We start from the raw sequence: 20,139 nt of genomic DNA, 5'->3' as shown, positions 1-20,139 counted from the left end.
GAACCAGGAGGTCACAGTTGGATTCCTGGTCAGGGTATACATCTGGGTTAAGGGCTCAATTCCCAGGGTGGGGCATGCAAGAGGCAGTCACTCGATGATTCTCTCATCACTGATGTTTCTTTCTCTTTCTCTCTCTCTCTCTCTCTCTTTCTCTCTCTCTCTCTTTCCTCTCTGAAATTAACAAAAACAAAACAGCTAAAGATATAAAAATATGAAAAATAGTAAGAAAATATGTGCATATATATACATATCTTACCCAATAGTAGACAAACATGCAAATTGACTGTACCTTTGCTTTGCCAAGCCACGCCCACCAGCCAATCAGAGCGACCGTATGCAAATTAACCCAACCAAGATGGTGGCTGCCAGCCATGGAGCTGGAGCAAGCAGGAGGTTTGGTTGCCCCGGCGATGGAAGAAGCCAAGCTTCCCGGCCTCATCTCAAGGCAACAAAGTTTCAATTATAGAAGGTAAATAAACCCCAGATACCTGCTTCCAGTCGCCATGGCCATGGAGCTGGAGCGAATAAAAAAAAACAAAAAAATGAAAGGCTGGGAGCTTCGGTTGCCGGGGGGCTTGGTCAGTCTGAAAACAGTCATCAGCCCCTCACCCAGGCTGGCCAGGCACCCCAGCGGGGACCCCCACCCTGAAGGGGGTTTGGGAAGCCTGAAAACGGCCCTCAGCCCCTCACCCAGGCTGGCCAGGCAATCCAGCGGGACGCCCACCCTGATCCAGGACACCCTTCAGGGCAAATCAGTCAGCCCCCACCTGTGCACCAGGCCTCTATTCTATATAATAAAAGGGTAATATGCAAATTGACCCTAACAGCAGAACGACTGGGGATGACTGGTCACTACGACACACACTGACCACCAGGGGGCAGATGCTCAATGCAGGAGCTGCCCCCTGGTGGTCAGTGCGCTCCCACAGGGGGAGCTCTGCTCAGCCACAAGCCAGGCTGATGGCTGCCAGCACAGCAGTGGTGGCGGGAGCCTCTCCTGCCTCCTCAGCAGCACTAAGGATGTCCGACTGCAGCTTAGGTCTGCTCCCTGATGGCAAGTGGACATCCCCCAAGGGCTGCCGGGCTACCAGAGGGATGTCTGACTGCCAGCTTGGGCCCGATCCCCCAGGGAGCAGGCCTAAGCCAGCAGGTGGACATCCTCTGAGGGGTCCCAGACTGCAAGAGGGCATAGGCTGGGCTGAGGGACCCCCCCGAGTGCACAAATTTTTGTGCACCAGGCCTCTAGTATATAATAAAAAAAAGAAACTGCATTATACATAAAATGTAAAAGTTTTAAGAAAAGCAATGTGGTACATGGAATAACTGAGGCTTTGAATTTAAAAAGGCTTGGGTTGGAGTCTAAGCTGTTTCTTAATACTTATGTAAATCACAACCCATCTGATTCATTTTTTTAAATCTGTGAAATAAGGCTGATATCTGTCCTATCTACTACATACCAATATCAAGAGCTGCAAATGAGATACAAAGGGTCTCACTGGTGAGTTTCTCTGATATTTACACCTGGTCCTACATTTCCCCTATTGTAAAGGAGTTAAGTAAAAAGTATAAAAGTAACTGCTTCTCTTCTTTTGGTCCTGGGGACAAATAAGCCACATGAGAAACTGGAAAAAAAATTTCAGGAAGACCCCCAAGGTGAGAACCCCACACTAAAATGACTAATTTCTCCTATCTGCTAGTTCATAACTGTAGATTTCAAGATGATACAAAAGGCAGCAAAAAATTGCTGGAAAGGAGATACTATTTACTCAAAATCTGAACAATCAGGTTGAACCATATGAAACTGCTGCTTGTATAGGTCAAACATAATCAAATATTGGTAATTTCTTTTGGTTCAATCTAATAAAAGCAAGAAATCCTGAAAACAATGCTTAAAGGATAGTGGGGAGAAGGGCGGTGGACTGTACAAAGGGAAAGCTATTGAACAATATTTTGGTGCAGAAAATTCTCAAATTTAAAATCTTTACCAACAACTACTATTTACATATAAACCCTGTAAACTCAAATGCTGCAACTCGGTACTCTCTGGAAGCCCACACCAGTACTTCCTTCCTGTGTCTGTGGGGGTGGGAAAGCAGGATGTTGTGTAAAGAGCTAGTGGGAAGTACTGCAGAGTTGGAGATGTAGGATGAGATCCTAAAGCAGTGATGGTGAACCTATGACACGCGTGCCAGAGGTGACACGTGAACTCATTTTTTTGGTTGATTTTTCTTTGTTAAATGGCATTTAAATATATAAAATAAATATCAAAAATATAAGTCTTTGTTTTACTATGGTTGCAAATATCAAAAAATTTCTATATGTGACATGGCACCAGAGTTAAGTTAGGGTTTTTCAAAATGCTGACACGCCGAGCTCAAAAGGTTCGCCATCACTGCCCTAAAGCTTAAAAATGTGAATTTGTTTCCATAAGAGGAAGAGAACCACACCAATCTATTCTGACATCTGCTTTCACTGCCCTGATTTCTCCTATTTCAGGTACACTATAAAGATACAAATCAATACACAATAGGCCCAGCCAGCGTGGCTCAGTGGTTGAGCATTGACCTATGAATCAGAAGGTCTGTTTGATTCCCAGGGTTGTGGGCTCAATTCCCAGTGGGGAGTGGGCAGGAGGCAGCCAATCGATGATTCTCTCTCATCACTGATGTTTCTATCTCTCTCTCCCTCTCCCTTCCTCTCTGAAATCAATAAAAATGTATTATATATATATATATATTTTATACACACACACACACACACACACACACACACTAGTAAAAATCCTTGAAACTTCTCATAATGATAAAAAAAAAAACACCCCAAAACAACCAGACAAAAGTTCTTATCTACATACATAATAGCCAGGTCCTAATAAATCTATCAAATTTAAGATTTAATATGATTATAGAATTTTAACTGTTTCAAAACTGTTAAAAACTAACTTTGCTACCTAATTAACTCAGAAACAAGGCTTACATACTGAAAATATTTTGTGCAGTCCTTAATAAACTTATTTATACTCTGATACAGACTGTTTCATAAGACAGAACATGTCCCAATCTTAGCAATATAAGAATAAAAATCTTTTACACATTACTTTTCCTCTGAAAAACTGCCAACTTTTGGGGAAACTTCAGTGATTTTTTTGGATGAAAAAGGGCCACATATTAAACCTGACAAGTTCAAGGGAGGCCCTACAAACTCAGAAACCAAAAGTAACCACATAGGATTGTCTGAACATAAAAATTCCTAAGTAAAAGTGGATCATGGCAGGTAGGCACATCCTAGGTCTGTAGCTTCCTTGATAAAAGTCAATCTTTAACTTAAGAGTCTGTGTATTGTCTTTTGGCATCTAAGTAAACATACCTTGGAATGTCAGAGTAATCCCCCTTTTCTGGATCCCACTGGGTGTACCTCCCACCAGAGCATGAAATCTCAGAACCCTTATTGTTATCTTGTTTCCCGTGTGCTGCAAATGTTAATTATTCTATACCCACCGATGTAAAAGAAGTGTCTCTTCCTTATACTCCTTATACAATCTCCCTAATCTACCACCAGTGAATTTCATGTAAAACAGCACACACTCTTAAAGAATTCCATTCTTTGGAGCATTTTCTTAAATGACTGAGATTTTGCTTCTCAGCAATTGTCCATTTGGCTCAAATAAACCTAAAAAATCTCTACAGGTTTGGACATTCCTTACGTCAACAATTCTTAGATTTATGTGGTTTTACAAAGGGCAAAAAAGATACAATCAATGTCTGCTCTTTCTCAGCTGATAAAATAGCCATGTTCTTAGTCATTGCATTCAATGGAGGGAGGATCTGTTTTATGTAGTGCAGTCCCAAAATGTAAAAACTATTTTTTCCCTCTTATACGAGAAAATGGAGTTTCCCTTTGTCTGACAGGCAGTGTAGCCTAAATTTAGGCATTATGTAGGCCAAAAGAACTAAAAAACATTTAAAAGAACTGAATTCTTTTACCCAGAGAATTCACCCCATTATACTCCATAATCTGAAAGTATACACATTTTAAATACCTGGTAAAACTATATGAATGTTTTTGATCTTATTCTTTTTTTTTTTAATTTTTTTATATGTATTTTATTGAGTTTTTACAGAGAGGAAGGGAGAGAGATAGAGAGTTAGAAACATCGGTCAGCTGCCTCCTGCACACCTCCCACTGGGGATGTGCCCGCAACCCAGGTACATGCCCCCGACCGGAATCGAACCTGGGACCCCTCAGTCCGCAGGCCGACGCTCTATCCACTGAGCCAAACCGGTTTCGGCTGATCTTATTCTTTGAGTAAGTCCAACTAAAGTTTTCTTTTTTTTAATTTTAAATATGTTTTATTGATTTTTTACAGAGAGGAAGGGAGAGGGATAGAGAGTTAGAAACATCGATGAGAGAGAAACATCGATCAGCTGCCTCCTGCACACCCCCTACTGGGGATGTGCCTGCAACCAAGGTACATGCCCTTGACCGGAATCGAACCTGGGACCCTTCAGTACTCAGGCCAACGCTCTATCCACTGAGCCAAACCAGTTAGAGCCAACTAAAGTTTTCTTGAAGGAGCCTTGGGAAGATTGTATAGTAGGTATGCAGCATTTCCATTCACATTTCTCTTAAGACAGTGAACATAACGCTGGCTAGTGTGGCTCTGTTGCTTAAAGCGTCTGCACACCCAAAGGCTGTGGATTCGTTCGATTCCCATCAAGGCACATACCTAGGTTGAGGATTCTGGTCAGTTAGGGCAGTGGTCGGCAAACCGCAGCTCGCGAGCCACATGCGGCTCTTTGGCTCCTTGAGTGTGGCTCTTCCACAAAATACCACGTGCGGGCGCACACGTATGGTGCGACTGAAACTTCGTGGCCCATGCACAGAAGTCGGTTTTCGGCCTGGGCGAGTCTATTTTGACGAAGTGGCGTTAGAAGAAGTGGAGGGTGTCGGTCAGTCCGGCGACGGGAGACGCGGCACGGGCCGCCCGCGGGATCCGCAGGAGAGGTACATTGTTTTGAGGTACGTTCACTGAGGTCGACCCCTTCCAACTCTCCCATCCACACTCATCTATCTGAAACAAGTATACAAGACTAGTGTGGACCCCTTGGAAGGGGTCGACCTCAGTGAACGTACCTCAATCAGATTGAGGACGTTTTTAGCAAAGCCAGCTTAGGAGTACCCTAATTAAGTTAATAACAATGTACCTACCTATATAGTTTAAGTTTTAAAAATTTGGCTCTCAAAAGAAATTACAATCGTTGTACTGTTGATATTTGGCTCTGTTGACGAATGAGTTTGCCGACCACTGAGGTAGGGCATATACGAGAGGCAACCAATTGATGTTTCTCTGTCACATCAATGTTTCTCTCTCTTTCCCTTCCTCTCTCTAAAACCAATAAACATATCCTTGGGTGAGGATTTTTTAAAAAAAGACAATGAACATATAAAGCCTTATCTTGAATAATTCCATCTGCAACAACAAAGGGAAAAGAAAGACAATTTATGGGCAAATACAATGTCCAAAAAGATGTATACACATGTTAACAGCTGATTCTATTACATTTTGAAAATGAAATGTACTTTATTAACACTGCCTTTATAATTATTCGAAGTGTGTATATGTCTTCATATTTTTGGGACACCCTGTATTTTAAAATGTTTTCATCCACACCCTGTATTTTAAAATGTTTTCATCTACTCCATAACCCTGCTGGGAGTAGCCTTCATACCTCAATCCTATATAATAAAGCGGTAATATGCAAATTGACCCTCACTCCGTCACACCAACACAAGATGGCTGTGCCCAAAGTGGAGGCAGGGTTCCCGTAACACAAGATGACTGTGCCCACAGCGGAGGCGGGGTTCCCATAATGAGCGATCAGCAGGGACCTGAGGCTGCGCCCCGCCCAGCACTGGGCCAGGGGACTTGAGGTTGCACCCCTCTGACCCAGAGGGGCTTGACAGGGGAACTGAGGCTGCACCCCCTGCCTGGCGCCGGGCCAGGGGACCTGAGGCTGCGCCCCCCCTACCTGGCGGGGCTTGACGGGGGTGGGGCCGACTGGGTCTGGATCTCACCCAATGGGGGTGGGGCCAGCCGGGTCTGGGTCTCGCGCGATTTCGAGGTGCACACAGGTGGCGGGGACTTGACTCTGGGTCCCGTGGTGTGTCCCAGACTCTGACAGGAGAAAGATTTTCATATACATTTTACTAATTTTCTCTCATCTCTGACACTTCTATTATATAGAAAGGGCAAATAGCAATATTAAAATATTTCCTCTAATTCCCTTTTAATGTGCATGAATTTCGTGCACTGGGTCACTAGTTTTATAAATAAGAAAATTCGCCAAAACCGGTTTGGCTCAGTGGATAGAGCGTCGGCTTGCGGACTGAAAGGTCCCAGGTTCGATTCCGGTCAAGGGCATATACCTGGGTTGCCGGCACATCCCCAGTAGGAGATGTGCAGGAGGCAGCTGATCGATGTTTCTCTCTCATCGATGTTTCTAACTCTCTATCTCTCTCCCTTCCTCTCTGTAAAAACTCAATAAAATATATTAAAAAAAAGAGAGAGAAAAGAAAATTCAAGAGATTAACTTGTGCAAGGTCACAGTAAGTATTAAGTGAGCTAGGATTTTATCTACACACAGTTTTATCTACACATTGATTTTTATCTATGCACATTATAGTTCCAAAGCCCACTCTATTTTTCCACTCACCACTATGGGCTCCACATGACTATAGGACCTTACCTCTTCTGATTTTTATTTCATAGTAATAGGTGTGCTCAGTAGATGACACTAATTAACAGGTGGCAGGTTTTGTTCATGATTAAAACTCTCTATTACATCCCCTCCCAGTTCCCTGTAGGTTTTGTCCACTTCATGTTGTTTATCATATTACAGAGCTAATTTAGTCAGTGCAGGAACTTTGGAAGTTCTGTTAAGAGACTTACAGGCTAATTTAAACTTAATTTACAAATGAAACCTTCCTAGATACCAGAACATTTCTTTAAATATGATTTTCTTTGGTTCTTCTCTTTTTCGTAACTTTGCATTTGAATTGATTTATAACTCATATTCACATTCACTTCACTGTTTATCTTACTTATTATTTTAAATATATGTCACATTTATTATTTTTTCAAAGGAACCTCAAACCATTTTAAGAGTGTGGTCCTGAAGTCACCTTTCTGGGCTTTCTCCTGGAGAGAGCGGGGCTTATGGGTGGCTTACAAGGCTGGGGCATGGCAAATCAGGGGCCAGAGAGTGGGGGGCCTTGGGATTCAGGTCTGTAACTGCCCAGCCCTTTTCTCTGCTCTTGTTTCACTCCACCCTCACTCACTCACTTCCCAACTCCCCCAGCAGGGGAGGAGACCTTGATGAACTCCTCCTCTCCTTCCCACAAAAGACAGACCCAGTGAGTGAATCAGGCAGTGCTTATAAAGTGTGTTGTGTGAGCATGGCCTTGGGAGAACATGCGTGCATCAGGGATAAGGTGACATTTATATGTGCAGCAACCCTTGGTGTTTCCCTTCCTTGGTGGCTCTGGGGTGTGTGTGTGTGTGTGCACGTGTGTCTGAATGTGGGGTGTGTATGTCAGTGATTTCTACTTCCTGGGATGCTGGCCCAGGAATAGTGGACATGGTCACAGTCCTATGTACAGAGCTTTCTTTTGTATTAAAAAAAATACTCTTTCAATAAATGTATCATTTTTGTGCACAGAAAAAAAAAAGAGCGTGGTCCTGTTTTACAGGTGTACAAATACAGGAATTTAAGTCAGCACCTATTTTCACCATGACTCTCCCTATAAAGAGTTATACATGTTATTCAAGCCTTCAATAGGAGAATTTATAGGTTCTGTAAATACCATCTATTCAATCTAACATAATTTTCTAATTTCAGCAGTTATTAAAGGTGAATTAAAACAAATGCTTGGTTCTTTTAATCCATTGTTTTTAGATTCCAGTCCACACTGCTTGTTCCTCCACAAACTATTTTAATGCAGATACAAGGGTTAGTACTGGCACAGTTCTGAAGGCCATCCTTGAGATTCTTTCTTAAGTTTCAAATTTATCTAATTCAACCAAATAAAGATGAGTCACTTAAGACTTCCAGTTTCATAAGAATATTGCTCCTCTCAAGTTGAAAGAGCGAGCTACAGAATCCATTACACCTCATAAATTAGGCATGCTGAAGATGAAATCCATGCATTAACCAGATTGGGAGGCATCTTAAGGTAACTAAATTAAGAAATTCATCTGAACCACCAACTTAAGAAGAATAAAAAGTACTAAAGAGCTTTTATTTCTAATCCTCCCAACCATTTCCTCTACCGTACGCCCATAGCACTTAATTTGTCCTTCTCTTATAGTACTTACTATTTTATAACTTGCATTATGGTTTTTAGTTAAAAATATCTTTTTCTTGTAGGCCAGTGCTGTCCAACAGAAATATAATGTGAGCCACATATATTATTTTATGTTTTCTAGTAGTCACATTAACAAATAAAACCTAATATATACAAAATATTGGCATTTAAACATGTAATCAATATAAATATTAATGAAATACTCTGCATTTGCATGGGAGGAATGCTAAGTCTTCCCAATCAAGTGTATATTTTACACTTACAGCAGATCTCAATTCAGATAACCTATTTTTAACTGTTTAATAGCTACATTTAGCTGGTGACTACCACACTGGATGACTACAGGAATAGGGAGAGGGGGAATGTCCAGCTATTTTACAGCTGGACAGACTTACTTTTGAATCTTAATTCCACTACTTACTTGCCCTAGGAAAATTCCTCATGAAAATAAATATTTCAAAAAAAATAATAATACAATTAAATCTCATAAGATTAAATACAATATAATGCCTAGAAAACATCTGATCTCTTATGAAAAGGCACACAGAAAGTTATTATCATATATTTGTATCCTCTAACACTAAACAGTGTTTTGTAAATAGTAGTTATTTAATAAATGTTTGCTGAAGAAAAATTAATTTGCATGACATCCTATAAGTCATTTTAACTTATTCTTTTAAAAATACTATATAATATTTCAAAAAGACAGAAGATCTTTTTCAATTGTTGCTGACTAAATTTGTTTTGAACATATTAGGAGAAATGGTACAAAAGAATAATGTACCATTTCATCTTTTGGACTGTTCAAGTATTTTATTTTCTTCCAAAGAACAATGAATTATTAAGCAACTATATGCTGTAAAGCACTTTTTATCAAGCGGCTGGTTAAAAAGTATTTGCCATAAATGACAGCACTATTTTATAGGTAACTCTCAATTATCTGCAGGAATATTTTTATCTCAGGTTGGGATAAAAACACATCCTAGCCCTAACCGGTTTGGCTCAACGGATAGAGCATTGGCCTGCGGACTCAAGGGTCCCAGGTTCGATTCCGGTCAAGGGCATGTACCTTGGTTGCGGGCATATACCCAGTGGGGGGTGTGCAGGAGGCAGCTGATTGATGTTTCTCTCTCATTGATGTTTCTAACTCTCTATCCCTCTCCCTTTCTCTCTGTAAAAAGTCAATAAAATATATTTTAAAAAAAACAAAAAAACCCACATCCTATCTCTGGGTTTTACGTAGAGAATCAGCCAGTGGCGCATGTAAGACACATTATAATCTGAACTCTGAAAAAATTCTCAAACTCTACTTTAGTCAGTATAGCCCCCTTAACTTCATCATACTTAATCATAAGCATCTTCCTTTTACACTTGTGCTTATGATTCCATTGCAATGTTTCGTATTTCTACAGGTCACAGAATCACAAAGTACCAGAGCTGGAAACATCTTAACACATTGTTTGCGGGTAGTTTTTATCGCGCGCTAACAGGTGGCGTGGGCCATTTTTGCTAATTTTTTGCGCAAATGGCAACGTTCAGTAAAATTACGATAACTTTAGTTTACGTATTTATCCGTTACCCGCATTCTACCACTAGTCTATAAAAAACGTATTAATATGTGTCCCGCGCTCTACTACACTGGTAAAATGTATAAATACGTTTCCCGCATACAATGTGTTAAGAGATAATCCAGCCTGGCCGCTGTGGCTCAGTTGGTTGAGAATCTCCCCATGCACCAGTTTCTCAGTCAGATCACATGCCCAGGTTGCAGGTTTGATCCCCAGTCTGGGTGCATGCAGGAGGCAAACTGATGGTTCTCCCTCCTTTCCTCTTCCCTCCCTCTCTCTCCCTCTCCCTTCCACTCTCTCTAAAAATCTATACTAATAATAAAAGAATATGCAAATTGTCCAGGACGCTGTCACAGTAACGACCAAACAGCAGGCTGCGTGAAGCGACCAGGCCGGCAGGGGGGTTAGTGAGTGACCAAAAGACTGAACAGCAGGCTGCATGGGACGACCAGGCTGGCAGGGGGGTTAGTGAGTGATGACTAAATGACAGCAGGCTGCGTGTGGCGACCAGGCCGTGGGAGGGGTGGGGGGCAGTTGGGGGTGACCAGGCTGGCAGAGGGGGGGCAGTTAGGGGTGATCAGGCAGGTGAGCAGTTAGGTCCTAGTGGTCCCAGATTGTGAGAGGGATGTCCGACTGCCAGTTTAGGCCCAAGGGGTCCCGGATTGGAGAGGGTTCAGGCTGGGCTGAGGGGACAACCCTCCCCCCCCCCCCCGCATGAATTTCGTGCACCGGGCCTCTAGTAATAATAATAATTTTTTTAAAAGAGATAATCAATCCAGCCTTAGTATTTTCCAAAGCATGTACTATAGGTGGTAAACAAGATGATTTCAGATGGTATGCGTTAGAATTGTGCACTTCAATAGCCATATATTTTGTTTAATATACATTAGAAAAACAATACATCAAGCTCAAGAATTCATGGATTACCTTCACTTACAACAGGACTAAAGTAGACAGTCCCTATGTAAGAATGAAAAAGTGATATGATTTTTAAGCTGAGTGGTAGAGCTGAGTTTCATCCATGTGTAACTCTTAACTTTGTGCTTTTTTCATTGCTCTAAAGCAGCGGTCGCCAACCTTTCGGACCTCACAGACCACCAGTGGTCCGCGGACCACCAGTTGGCGACCGCTGCTCCAAAGAACTTACTGTTTGTATGACACCAAGTGATTAACACTCTCTTACATAACTGTTTCTTGATCACAGTCTCATTTATCAAACCAACTGTAAGCAATGGTGGTGTCTAAAGTGTTCCTCCACAATAATAGGTGCAGAATAGGAGATCAATAATGCCTTGATTATGTGGTTAGACTGTTTCCAACCACGGAGAGATAGTTAGCATAGGAGGAAATTCCTATGGCTCAAACACAGCAATCATAACATATCCTGAAGCCAAACAATGTTTGGATTAATTGCTGTTTGCATTATTCATATCACTTATTTCCTCCCATGAATGAATAAGGAATCAGGAGATGGTACACACATAAATCCTAGAAACTATAGGCACACCTCATTTTACTGCACGTCACGAATGTTGCATTTTTTACAAATTGAGAACAAGACCCTCCACCAGCAAAAAAATTACCACTCTCTTTATTGTGGTAGTCTGGAACCAAACCCGCAATATCTCCGAGGTACAAACAGAGAATATAATACAGGGGAAAACACAGATTAAATAACAGGGATCTTAAAATTGTACTATTACCCAAATCTCTCATTTAACACAAGGGAAACGGAGACTCAGAGTGATAAAATGACTTGACACAGCCCACAGCTAGTGAATGACAATGCCAGCTCCAGTTCTCATTTACTCTTCGTGCTGTTCCATGGATTCAATACAGAGGAGAAGGACCTATCTCAATTCTTACGTTATAGTAGCACAAATCCTGCTTAAGGCAAGACGGAATTTTAAAATCTTTTCATTAAGCAGAAAGTCTGCTCATCATAGACTCAGACTAGTGATTGAATTAGCTTTGTCTAATAATGCTGGCCTATCTGCCTGAGAAATCCACAACAATTCAATGCATAGGAGCTGTTGCAATCCAACTGTTTTTGGTAGTGAAGAAAAGAAGATTCTAATTCCAGGTGACCCTTTTTATTTTGTGTCCATTTATGAACCGTTGGCATTCTCAACAGTCACATACTAATTTTCCCAGCTGCAACCAACCATGGTAGATTGGAAAAAGGATGGTCTTTGAAGTTACAAAGAACTTCCTGAATACAAGCACTGCCACTCAGGATGTTATGTTGGACAAATTGCTTCATCTCTCTGAGCCTTGTTTCTCAACCAAGATAATACTATCCACCTCCCAGGGCTATCAAAAGTATTAAATGAGATAACACAGATAGTGTGGTATACTATCTTAGGACACAGTTAAGTGGATGGTTAAGAATAGTGTAAGAAAAATGTTCATCTATGAGTTTGAAAGTGGGTTTATAGTTTATAATGTTGAAATGTTAACTACTGTTCAATATATCAAATAGTTCATCTCCAATAAATATTTGCACTCTGTGCATAAGTTAGACATAGTGGTCCAAAACATTAAAATCTGAAATTGATATATCAAGGGAAGATACCAAGAAATTCAGAAGAAATATTTCATAATGCGCTCTCTCTCTCTCTCTCTTTTTTTTTCCTAATCCTCACCCGAGAATATTTTTTCCATTGCTTTTCAGAGAGAGTGGGAGGGAGGCAAAGAGGGCGAGGGAAAAAAGAGAGAGAGAGAGAGAGAGAGAGAGAGAGAGAGAGAGAGAGAGAGAGAGAAACATTGATGTAAGAGAGATACATCAACTGGTTGCCTCCTGCTGGCACCCCGACAGGGGGTAAGGGTGGAGGTGAGGAGCCAACCTGAAATCCAGTTATGCGCCCTTGACCTGGAATCGAACCTGAGACCCTTTGGTGCACGGGCTGATGTTTAACCACTGAGAAGCATGGGCCAGGGCACATTATGCTTTTTTAGAAAATAATATATTTTTATTTTATTTCAGAGAGGACGGGAGAGATAGAAACACCAATGATGACAGAGAATAATTGATCAGCTGCCTCCTGCATGCCCCACACTGGGGATTGAGCCCACAACCTGGGCATGTGCCCTGACCAGGAATCAAACCGTGACCTCCTGGATCATAGGTCGATGCTCAACCACTGAGCCATGCTGGCTGGGCATGATGCTTTTTACTACTAAAAATAACACTTAGGTTCTAGGTTTTCTTTCTTCTTTTTTTAATCCTTACCTGAGGATATTTTTCCCATTGATTTCTAGAGAGAGTGCAATTGAAGTAGGAGGGGGGGAGGGAGAGAGAGAGAAACATCAATTGGTTGCCTCCTGCACACACCCCTACTGGAGCTGGGGAACCTGCAACCACGGTACGTGCCCTTGACAGGGAATCGAACCCATGGCCCTTGAGTCCGTGGGCTGACACTCTACTGAGCAACACTGACAGAGCCATTGGTTGATTCTTGCATGTGCCCTGACAGAGGATCAAACCAGCAACCTTGGTGTATTGGGAAGATGCCCTAACCATCTGGAACTCTAGTTTTATTTTATTTTTTTCTATTTTTAAGTCTTTATCAGAGACATATATTTAAGTATTAAAGAAAAATGACATAGTGTCTGGCATTTGCTAAAATATGCCAGTATCCCAAACCCAGTGACACACCCCCAAAAGATAGTTCAAGCTGGGTGATCATACATGGAACTCATACTAGTCTCTCTACTTCTGTGCATGTTTGAAATTTCCCAATTTAGAAAGTTTTTTTTAAACTTACAACAACAACAAAACTAAGAAAAACTATGCACAGCACTAATAAACTCCTAAGGAACCAATGTCTCCATCTAAAACTTCTAAATACAACATTTCAGCCAAAAATACATTAAGTATTTTAAAATTACTCTCAAAAGTCATGGGTTCGATTCCCCATCAAGGGCACATACCACAGTTGCCTGTCATATCTCTTTAAATACTAACTAGAGAGTACCTTCTCTTGCTACTCCTCCATCTATTAAAACAGTCCACAGTGTATTTTTCCTTTCCCCTAAACTATATAGTTATTTTTTTCCATTAACTAGAACTACTAAATTACACCCACACACCAGGACTCTACTATCCCACCATTACTACTATTACACCTACTGTTTAACAGTGGGCCTACTAGGTACTTGACCTTTTAAAAAAACATGACTCATCTGAGAGTGTTAAAAAGGAGGAAAAATCCCCCACAGAACACACACCTTCAAAATAATGGCCAAACTGATTAAGAAAAAGCTGTGAACTAATCCATAGTCTGTACCTAGTTTTACTACATTTTCTACATAGATTTTTAATTTGTTGGCATATGATGGAGTAGTCAAATTTAAAGTATCAGTTGAAATTATTTATTTATTTTATTTATTTTATTTTTAAATATATTTTATTGATATTTTACAGAGAGGAAGGGAGAGAGATAGAGAGTTAGAAACATCGATGAGAGAGAAACATCGATCAGCTGCCTCCTGCACATCTCCTACTGGGGATGTGCCCGCAACCCAGGTACATGCCCTTGACCGGAATCGAACCCGGGACCTTTCAGTCCGCAGGCCGACGCTCTTTCCACTGAGCCAAACCGGTTTCGGCCAGTTGAAATTATTTAAAGGTAACTATAATGCCTTTACATTTTTTAAGTGAACTGCTACAAAACTGCTACAGAGAATCTTAACATATTTAAATTTAAGATTTAAGCTGGTAACCTATATGAATGTGTATCCGCTGTGCTGTACATCTGGAACACAAAAAATGTTGAATGCAAGCTATAATCAAAAAATAAATTTAAAAATAGACTTAACCTAACACTATATATTCCCATGTCATTCCAAAATAAAAAATGTGGTTTACTATACAGCACTGTTTAAATACCCAATGCTTTGCTTTTTTGTAATTCTAATCGCAAGTACACAGAGAAAAATCTTCCTCAAATTTGTAGCCAAAAGGATAAAGACATACATGTCTACTTTACCAACAAATAGTCCTATTCACTGAACAGCAAATACAAAGCATATTCCATAATTTCACTTCAAATCTGCCTAGCTCGTTTACTTCTTTAAGTTATCCTCTTTCAAACACATAAGTCAGATTGAACTAATTCTCAAACTAAGTGAAATAAAATTTCCTCTGCTGTCTTTTTTTAAAAAGTGGTTTAAAAATAGCTCCACCTTCTGAAGAATATACCTTGTTGTTCATGGAATTCTTCTTTATTTTTATGTATATAAAATTGGAGGAAAATCAATTAAATTGGAAATTTAGATTTCCTCTTACCACCAAAATACCCGCACCTTCGATTTACATGACACCTTTTCTTCCTCTGGAGCGTAAAACTGAACCCATTAGTTTACTCATCCTCAATCAGTCGACAATGTTAACTGACTTAGCACTGAATTAGGTACTCTAGAAAGTTACAAAGGAAATATAGGACCCAGTAACTACCCTCAAAGAGTTTATATATCATCCCATAAAGGAAGAAAAATGTAGTTACTGAAACAATATCCTCGTTGAGAATCTTACAGGCAAATGGAGCAAGAACTACATTTCCAGGCCAGGTTCTTTAAAGTAAGTAATGCCAGGAAGACAGTACCTACTAAATTAAACAGACTCCGAAAGTGGTCAGATCTGTTTGTGGATTACACATGCTGCTACACACTTCTACATGCATGACAAAGGAAGGCTATGCCTGTAAGTGGATGTTTCCATATGTCCCTGATGCACACAAAGAGACATGTCTTCCCCGGATGGGCCACTTTTTACCATTTTCCCCATAATGTCCTGTTTTGCCACAAACCAGTATCAGGATGCTAGTTTGAAGGAACTTCTACTATAGATCGTCAATGACCAAATGAATATCCAGAAAGCTTCACAGAGTTAAGAGCCTTAGCTGTATCTATCTAGGAATGGCTGAAGAATAAAGAATAACAAGAGATGATCATCCTTCTACTTATTCATATTGTGGCTGAGAAGTACCTGAAGGCCCCACATTTCTGGTGGCTCTGGAAACTTCCTTTCTCTCTGTCTCCTGATTATGTATGTCTTTTCCTCTCATGAACTATTGTGTATATAATATATAGATCAAATATCGCCGTGGGATTGGGGAGTGGAGGTGGAAACGACTGCCAAAAGTAGCGCCTTTCTACAAACCAGTCGTCTTCCTATGACCCTGAACACCTTGGGCAACTCTGATGATACAAGTTGCCAAACAAAACTGTACCAAACAGCAACTTCATTCTCCTCGTCCACTCTTGGGCCTAAGACTATATACCTAAACCTTTTTTTTTTTTTTTTAAGTATCCCTACCAGATTTGCTCTCAAACTCTGACTGAGAATTGTCATATATGTCTGCAGCATTAAATCTAGAGAAGAAATGTTCTGTCACCTAACTGAATCACATCAAATAACATCAAATCTAGATTGCCTTGGGAGGCACTGTTAAAATCTAATTCAGACGTCAGAAAGACAGGACCCCACAACCCAATCACAAATACTGTATCTGTATTACAGCTTCCAATGTTGCCCCAACTTTCCAAGCTCTGGACTCTACATCACTTGGAGTTAAGAGCTTAAACTTGCGATACAGTCCAAAAAGACCTACAGAAGAAGAAGGGGGGAGCCACCCATTCATTAGTTTCAGTACCTGGCAGATCACGGGAATTTTCGAATTACAAAAGAATGGGGTAAAGACAGCAAATCCGGCCACTGACAACAATACCCATCAGCCCGAACCCAAGTTACCTAAACAAACACTACCTTCTGGCAATAAACAGCCCATTCTTGAACAGCGTAAGAGCGCCAACCATTTTCGGGTGAAAGGAGGGTTGCTACAAATTGTCAAATCCAAACGGAAGGCACAACCGCGAACAGGTCTCCCGCGAGGAGCCACTGCGCGGAGAGCATCACACAAAAGACCGGACCAAACACAAACCCGCTCCGGGCCTCCGCCGACCGTGGCCGCGCGCCGAGCCGGGGTCGGCGTCCCACGTCCCCGCGCCGGGAGGGAGCGGGTGGGGGAGGAGCCGGCTTCTCGGAAGGCGCCCGGCGAGGTGCTGGGAGGGAAGGCGCGAGCGCAGCGCAGAGGCGAGCGGAGCAGCGGACCAGCGTCAGCCGCTCCCCGGGCTGGCGACACCCACCGGCCCGCACCAGGCCTGGCCCTCCCGGCCCCGGACCGCCTCCTCACCTCCCTCACGTCCTGCAGGCACTCGAGCACCGCCAGGTTGTTGCTCCAGGTGTGCTTGGGACACACTCGGGTCACGTCCTCCCTGCAGAACTCTTCCTCCGCCAGCTTCCAGCCCCCGCCGGCCCCGCCGGGCCCCGCTCCGCCCCGCCGGGCCGGAGGCCCACCCGCCGGGAAAGGTGGCTGCGGCGGCTGAGGTGGTTGTTGCTGCTGCTGCTGTTGCTGCTGCTGTTGCTGCTGCTGCTGCTGCTGCTGCAGCTGGAGCAGCGGCTGCCCCGCCGGTCCGCCGCCGCCAGCCTGCCCCACAACGGGCCCAAAGTTGGGCGCCGGGCCCTGGCCCTGGCCGTGGCCGGCCTGGCCCGGTAGTTTCTGGGCCCCGGCCGCCCCGAGCAGCAGCAGCAGCTGCAGCGCCGCCGACAAGCGGAACATCCTCCGTACACGTCCACACGCCGCCATCTTGGGTCCGCGGCGAGCTCGACGCAGCCGCCGGCGCCGCGTACTTAAATGAGGGGGCGGGGCCAGGGCGGAGGGGGCGGGGCCAAGAGAGGGGGCGGTGGACCACACGAGCCCCTCCCGGACCGCGTCGACCGGAGCGGGGAGCGGAGCCCGCGAGGAGGCCGTGCCCGGGACGGCCACGCGGGGACTCGGGCGGCCCCGCAAGCCGCGCTCCTTGCCGGGGGAGTTGCCGGTGCTCCTTTAAAAGCCGCTGTTGAGCGGCTTGGCCTTATTCCCTTGGTTGCCGTCACAGAAAAATAAAGAGGAATTGGGGTTGCCTCAACCAAGATGGCCGGTAGAGTATGTTGCCTGTTCGGTATAGAGGTGAACTTTACACCATCGGGTGTACCCTAGCATCGAAGAGCCTCTCCTTGCATCTCTCCCTGCTTCCTTCAACCCGCCTCAAAAGTCTTTCTGACGCAGAGAAGGCAGCATGGAATCGGGGCTAGGAGCACAGGTTCCGGGATAAGAAAAGACCCCTGACAATCCTTACTCGTGGGCAGACTGGGCAAGTCCTTGAACTTCTCCGAGCCTCGTTATTCTCGTCTGCGGAAGCAGAGGGAGAGCTCTAATGTGAAGAATAATTGTGAAGATTAGAAATAAGTGAAGTGCCTGGCCCACACTATGGAATTCAAAGTTACAACCAGCATTATAAATAAACTGTGAAGCCCTCTGTGCACGAATCCTGAGTGTAAGCCAGAACTGAAACTCGTGTTTAAAAGAGGAAAAGAGCCCTGGCCGGTGTGGCTCAGTTGGCGTTGTCCCGTGCACTGAAAGGTTTCCGGTTTGATTCTGAGTCAGAGCACAAGCCCAGGTTGCAGGCTTGACCCCCCAGCCCCCACCCAATTGGTATGCAAGAGAGAGCCAATCCATGTTTTTTTGTTTTTTTTTTTGTTTGTTTTTTTTAATATATTTTATTGATTTTTTACAGAGAGGAAGGGAGAGAGATAGAGAGCTAGAAACATCGATGAGAGAGAAACATCGATCGGCTGCCTCCTGCACACTCCCACTGGGGATGTGCCTGCAACCAAGGTACATGCCCTTGACCAGAATCGAACCCGGGACCTCTCAGTCCGCAGGTCGACGCTCTATCCACTGAGCCAAACCGGTTTGGCCAATCCATGTTTTTATCTCTTTCTCTTTCTCTCTCTCTCTCCCTCCTTCTCCTCCTATCTACCCCTCTCTCTAAAAATCAATTCTCAAATCTTAAAAAAAAAAAAAAAAGAGGAAAAGATAATAAAACATCTTTGAGGCCTCAGGTTAAGTCTGTGCCGGAGTAACTGTTCTTGCTGGCTGGCTTGTATGCAGCACTTTCCGCAGGTATTGGTTGTTTCTCCTCACACCAGGGTCCCTTCCGTCTCCCTAGGAGAGGGACTATCTTCACAAAGCTTTTTCACATTCATTGTGCCATCTGAGCCATGCATCAGGACTGGGTTGGGTTCTAATTAAACTGAGGAATGGCATAGAAATGGCAACAGTTCTGCATAGCAGGATTAAATGACCCGCCCAAGGTAAACTCTGCCACCCTGGGACCAGACTCCCTGCGACTTCCCATTGCCCGGGTGCACTTTTGTCCCACTCTGACAATCCAGCATGTTGGGGGAAGATAGCAACTTGGAGCATGTGATACCAACTGGATAAACGTGCTCAAAAATGCAGCTTTGGCTGTGCTGACCCACATCTCAGACATAACTAGAGCCTGAGATGTCAGATGCCTGAGACTGAATATTATGGGGGATACAAACGGCCCACTGAGGCTGACTCCAGGTTTTGATCTTTGAGAAGGTCATGTTGGCATCTCCACCAAACTCTCATCTGCTACTTCCATAAAATGGTCCTGAGACTTCTGCTAACCTTGAGGATTGACCAAGGCAGCCCAGGGAGACCAGATAAGTGTACATTTTCAATAATAAATACATGGCATGGGTAAGTCTCAATCAGGCATAGAAAACGCATCACCAGAAGTTCTTTTTTTTTTTTTTTTTTTTTTTATTAGTTAAGGTATTACAAATGTGTCCTCATCCCCCCCATTAACCCCCAACCTCCCCCACACACACACTCATGCTCCCATCCCCCCTGTTGTCCATGTCCATTGGTATGGCTTATATACATGTATACAAGTCCTTCGGTTGATCTCTTCCCCTTACCCCCGCCCTCCCCTACTTTCCTTCTGGGGATTGATAGCCTGATTGCTGTTTCTCAGTCTTTGAGTCTGTCCCTTTTCATCAGTCTATGTTGTTCTCTATAATCCACAAATGAGTGAGATCATGTGGTATTTATCTTTCTCTGACTGGCTTATTTCACTTAGCATAATGCTCTCCAGTTCCATCCATGCTGTTGCAAAAGGCAAGAGTTCCTTTTTTTTTACCGCAGCATAGTATTCCATTGTGTATATGTACCACAGTTTTCTAATCCACTCATCTGCTGATGGGCACTTAGGCTGTTTCCAAATCTTAGCTATGGTGAATTGTGCTGCTATGAACATAGGGGTGCATATATCCTTTCTGATTGGCGTTTCT

At 43.1% G+C, this 20,139-nt stretch overlaps 1 protein-coding gene across 2 annotated transcripts in view; it reads right to left on the bottom strand.

Annotated features, from left to right (window-relative positions):
- The window catches only part of GLG1 (golgi glycoprotein 1), a 115,519-nt gene extending 97,906 nt beyond the window's left edge, over positions 1-17,613 (bottom strand). For both annotated transcript variants that reach the window (XM_036345079.1, XM_036345080.1), the window contains exon 1: positions 17,129-17,613. In XM_036345079.1, coding sequence (XP_036200972.1) covers positions 17,129-17,581 — 453 coding nt within the window. In that variant the 5' untranslated portion in view covers positions 17,582-17,613. The remainder of the gene's footprint in view (positions 1-17,128) is intronic.
- Positions 17,614-20,139: the final 2,526 nt, after the last annotated feature.

Source organism: Myotis myotis, unplaced genomic scaffold (genome assembly GCF_014108235.1).
Source record: "Myotis myotis isolate mMyoMyo1 unplaced genomic scaffold, mMyoMyo1.p scaffold_m19_p_19, whole genome shotgun sequence".
Lineage (NCBI taxonomy): Eukaryota > Metazoa > Chordata > Mammalia > Chiroptera > Vespertilionidae > Myotis > Myotis myotis.
The sequence above is the reverse complement of the archived record's forward strand: the minus strand, read 5'-3'. Positions and strand labels throughout refer to the sequence as shown.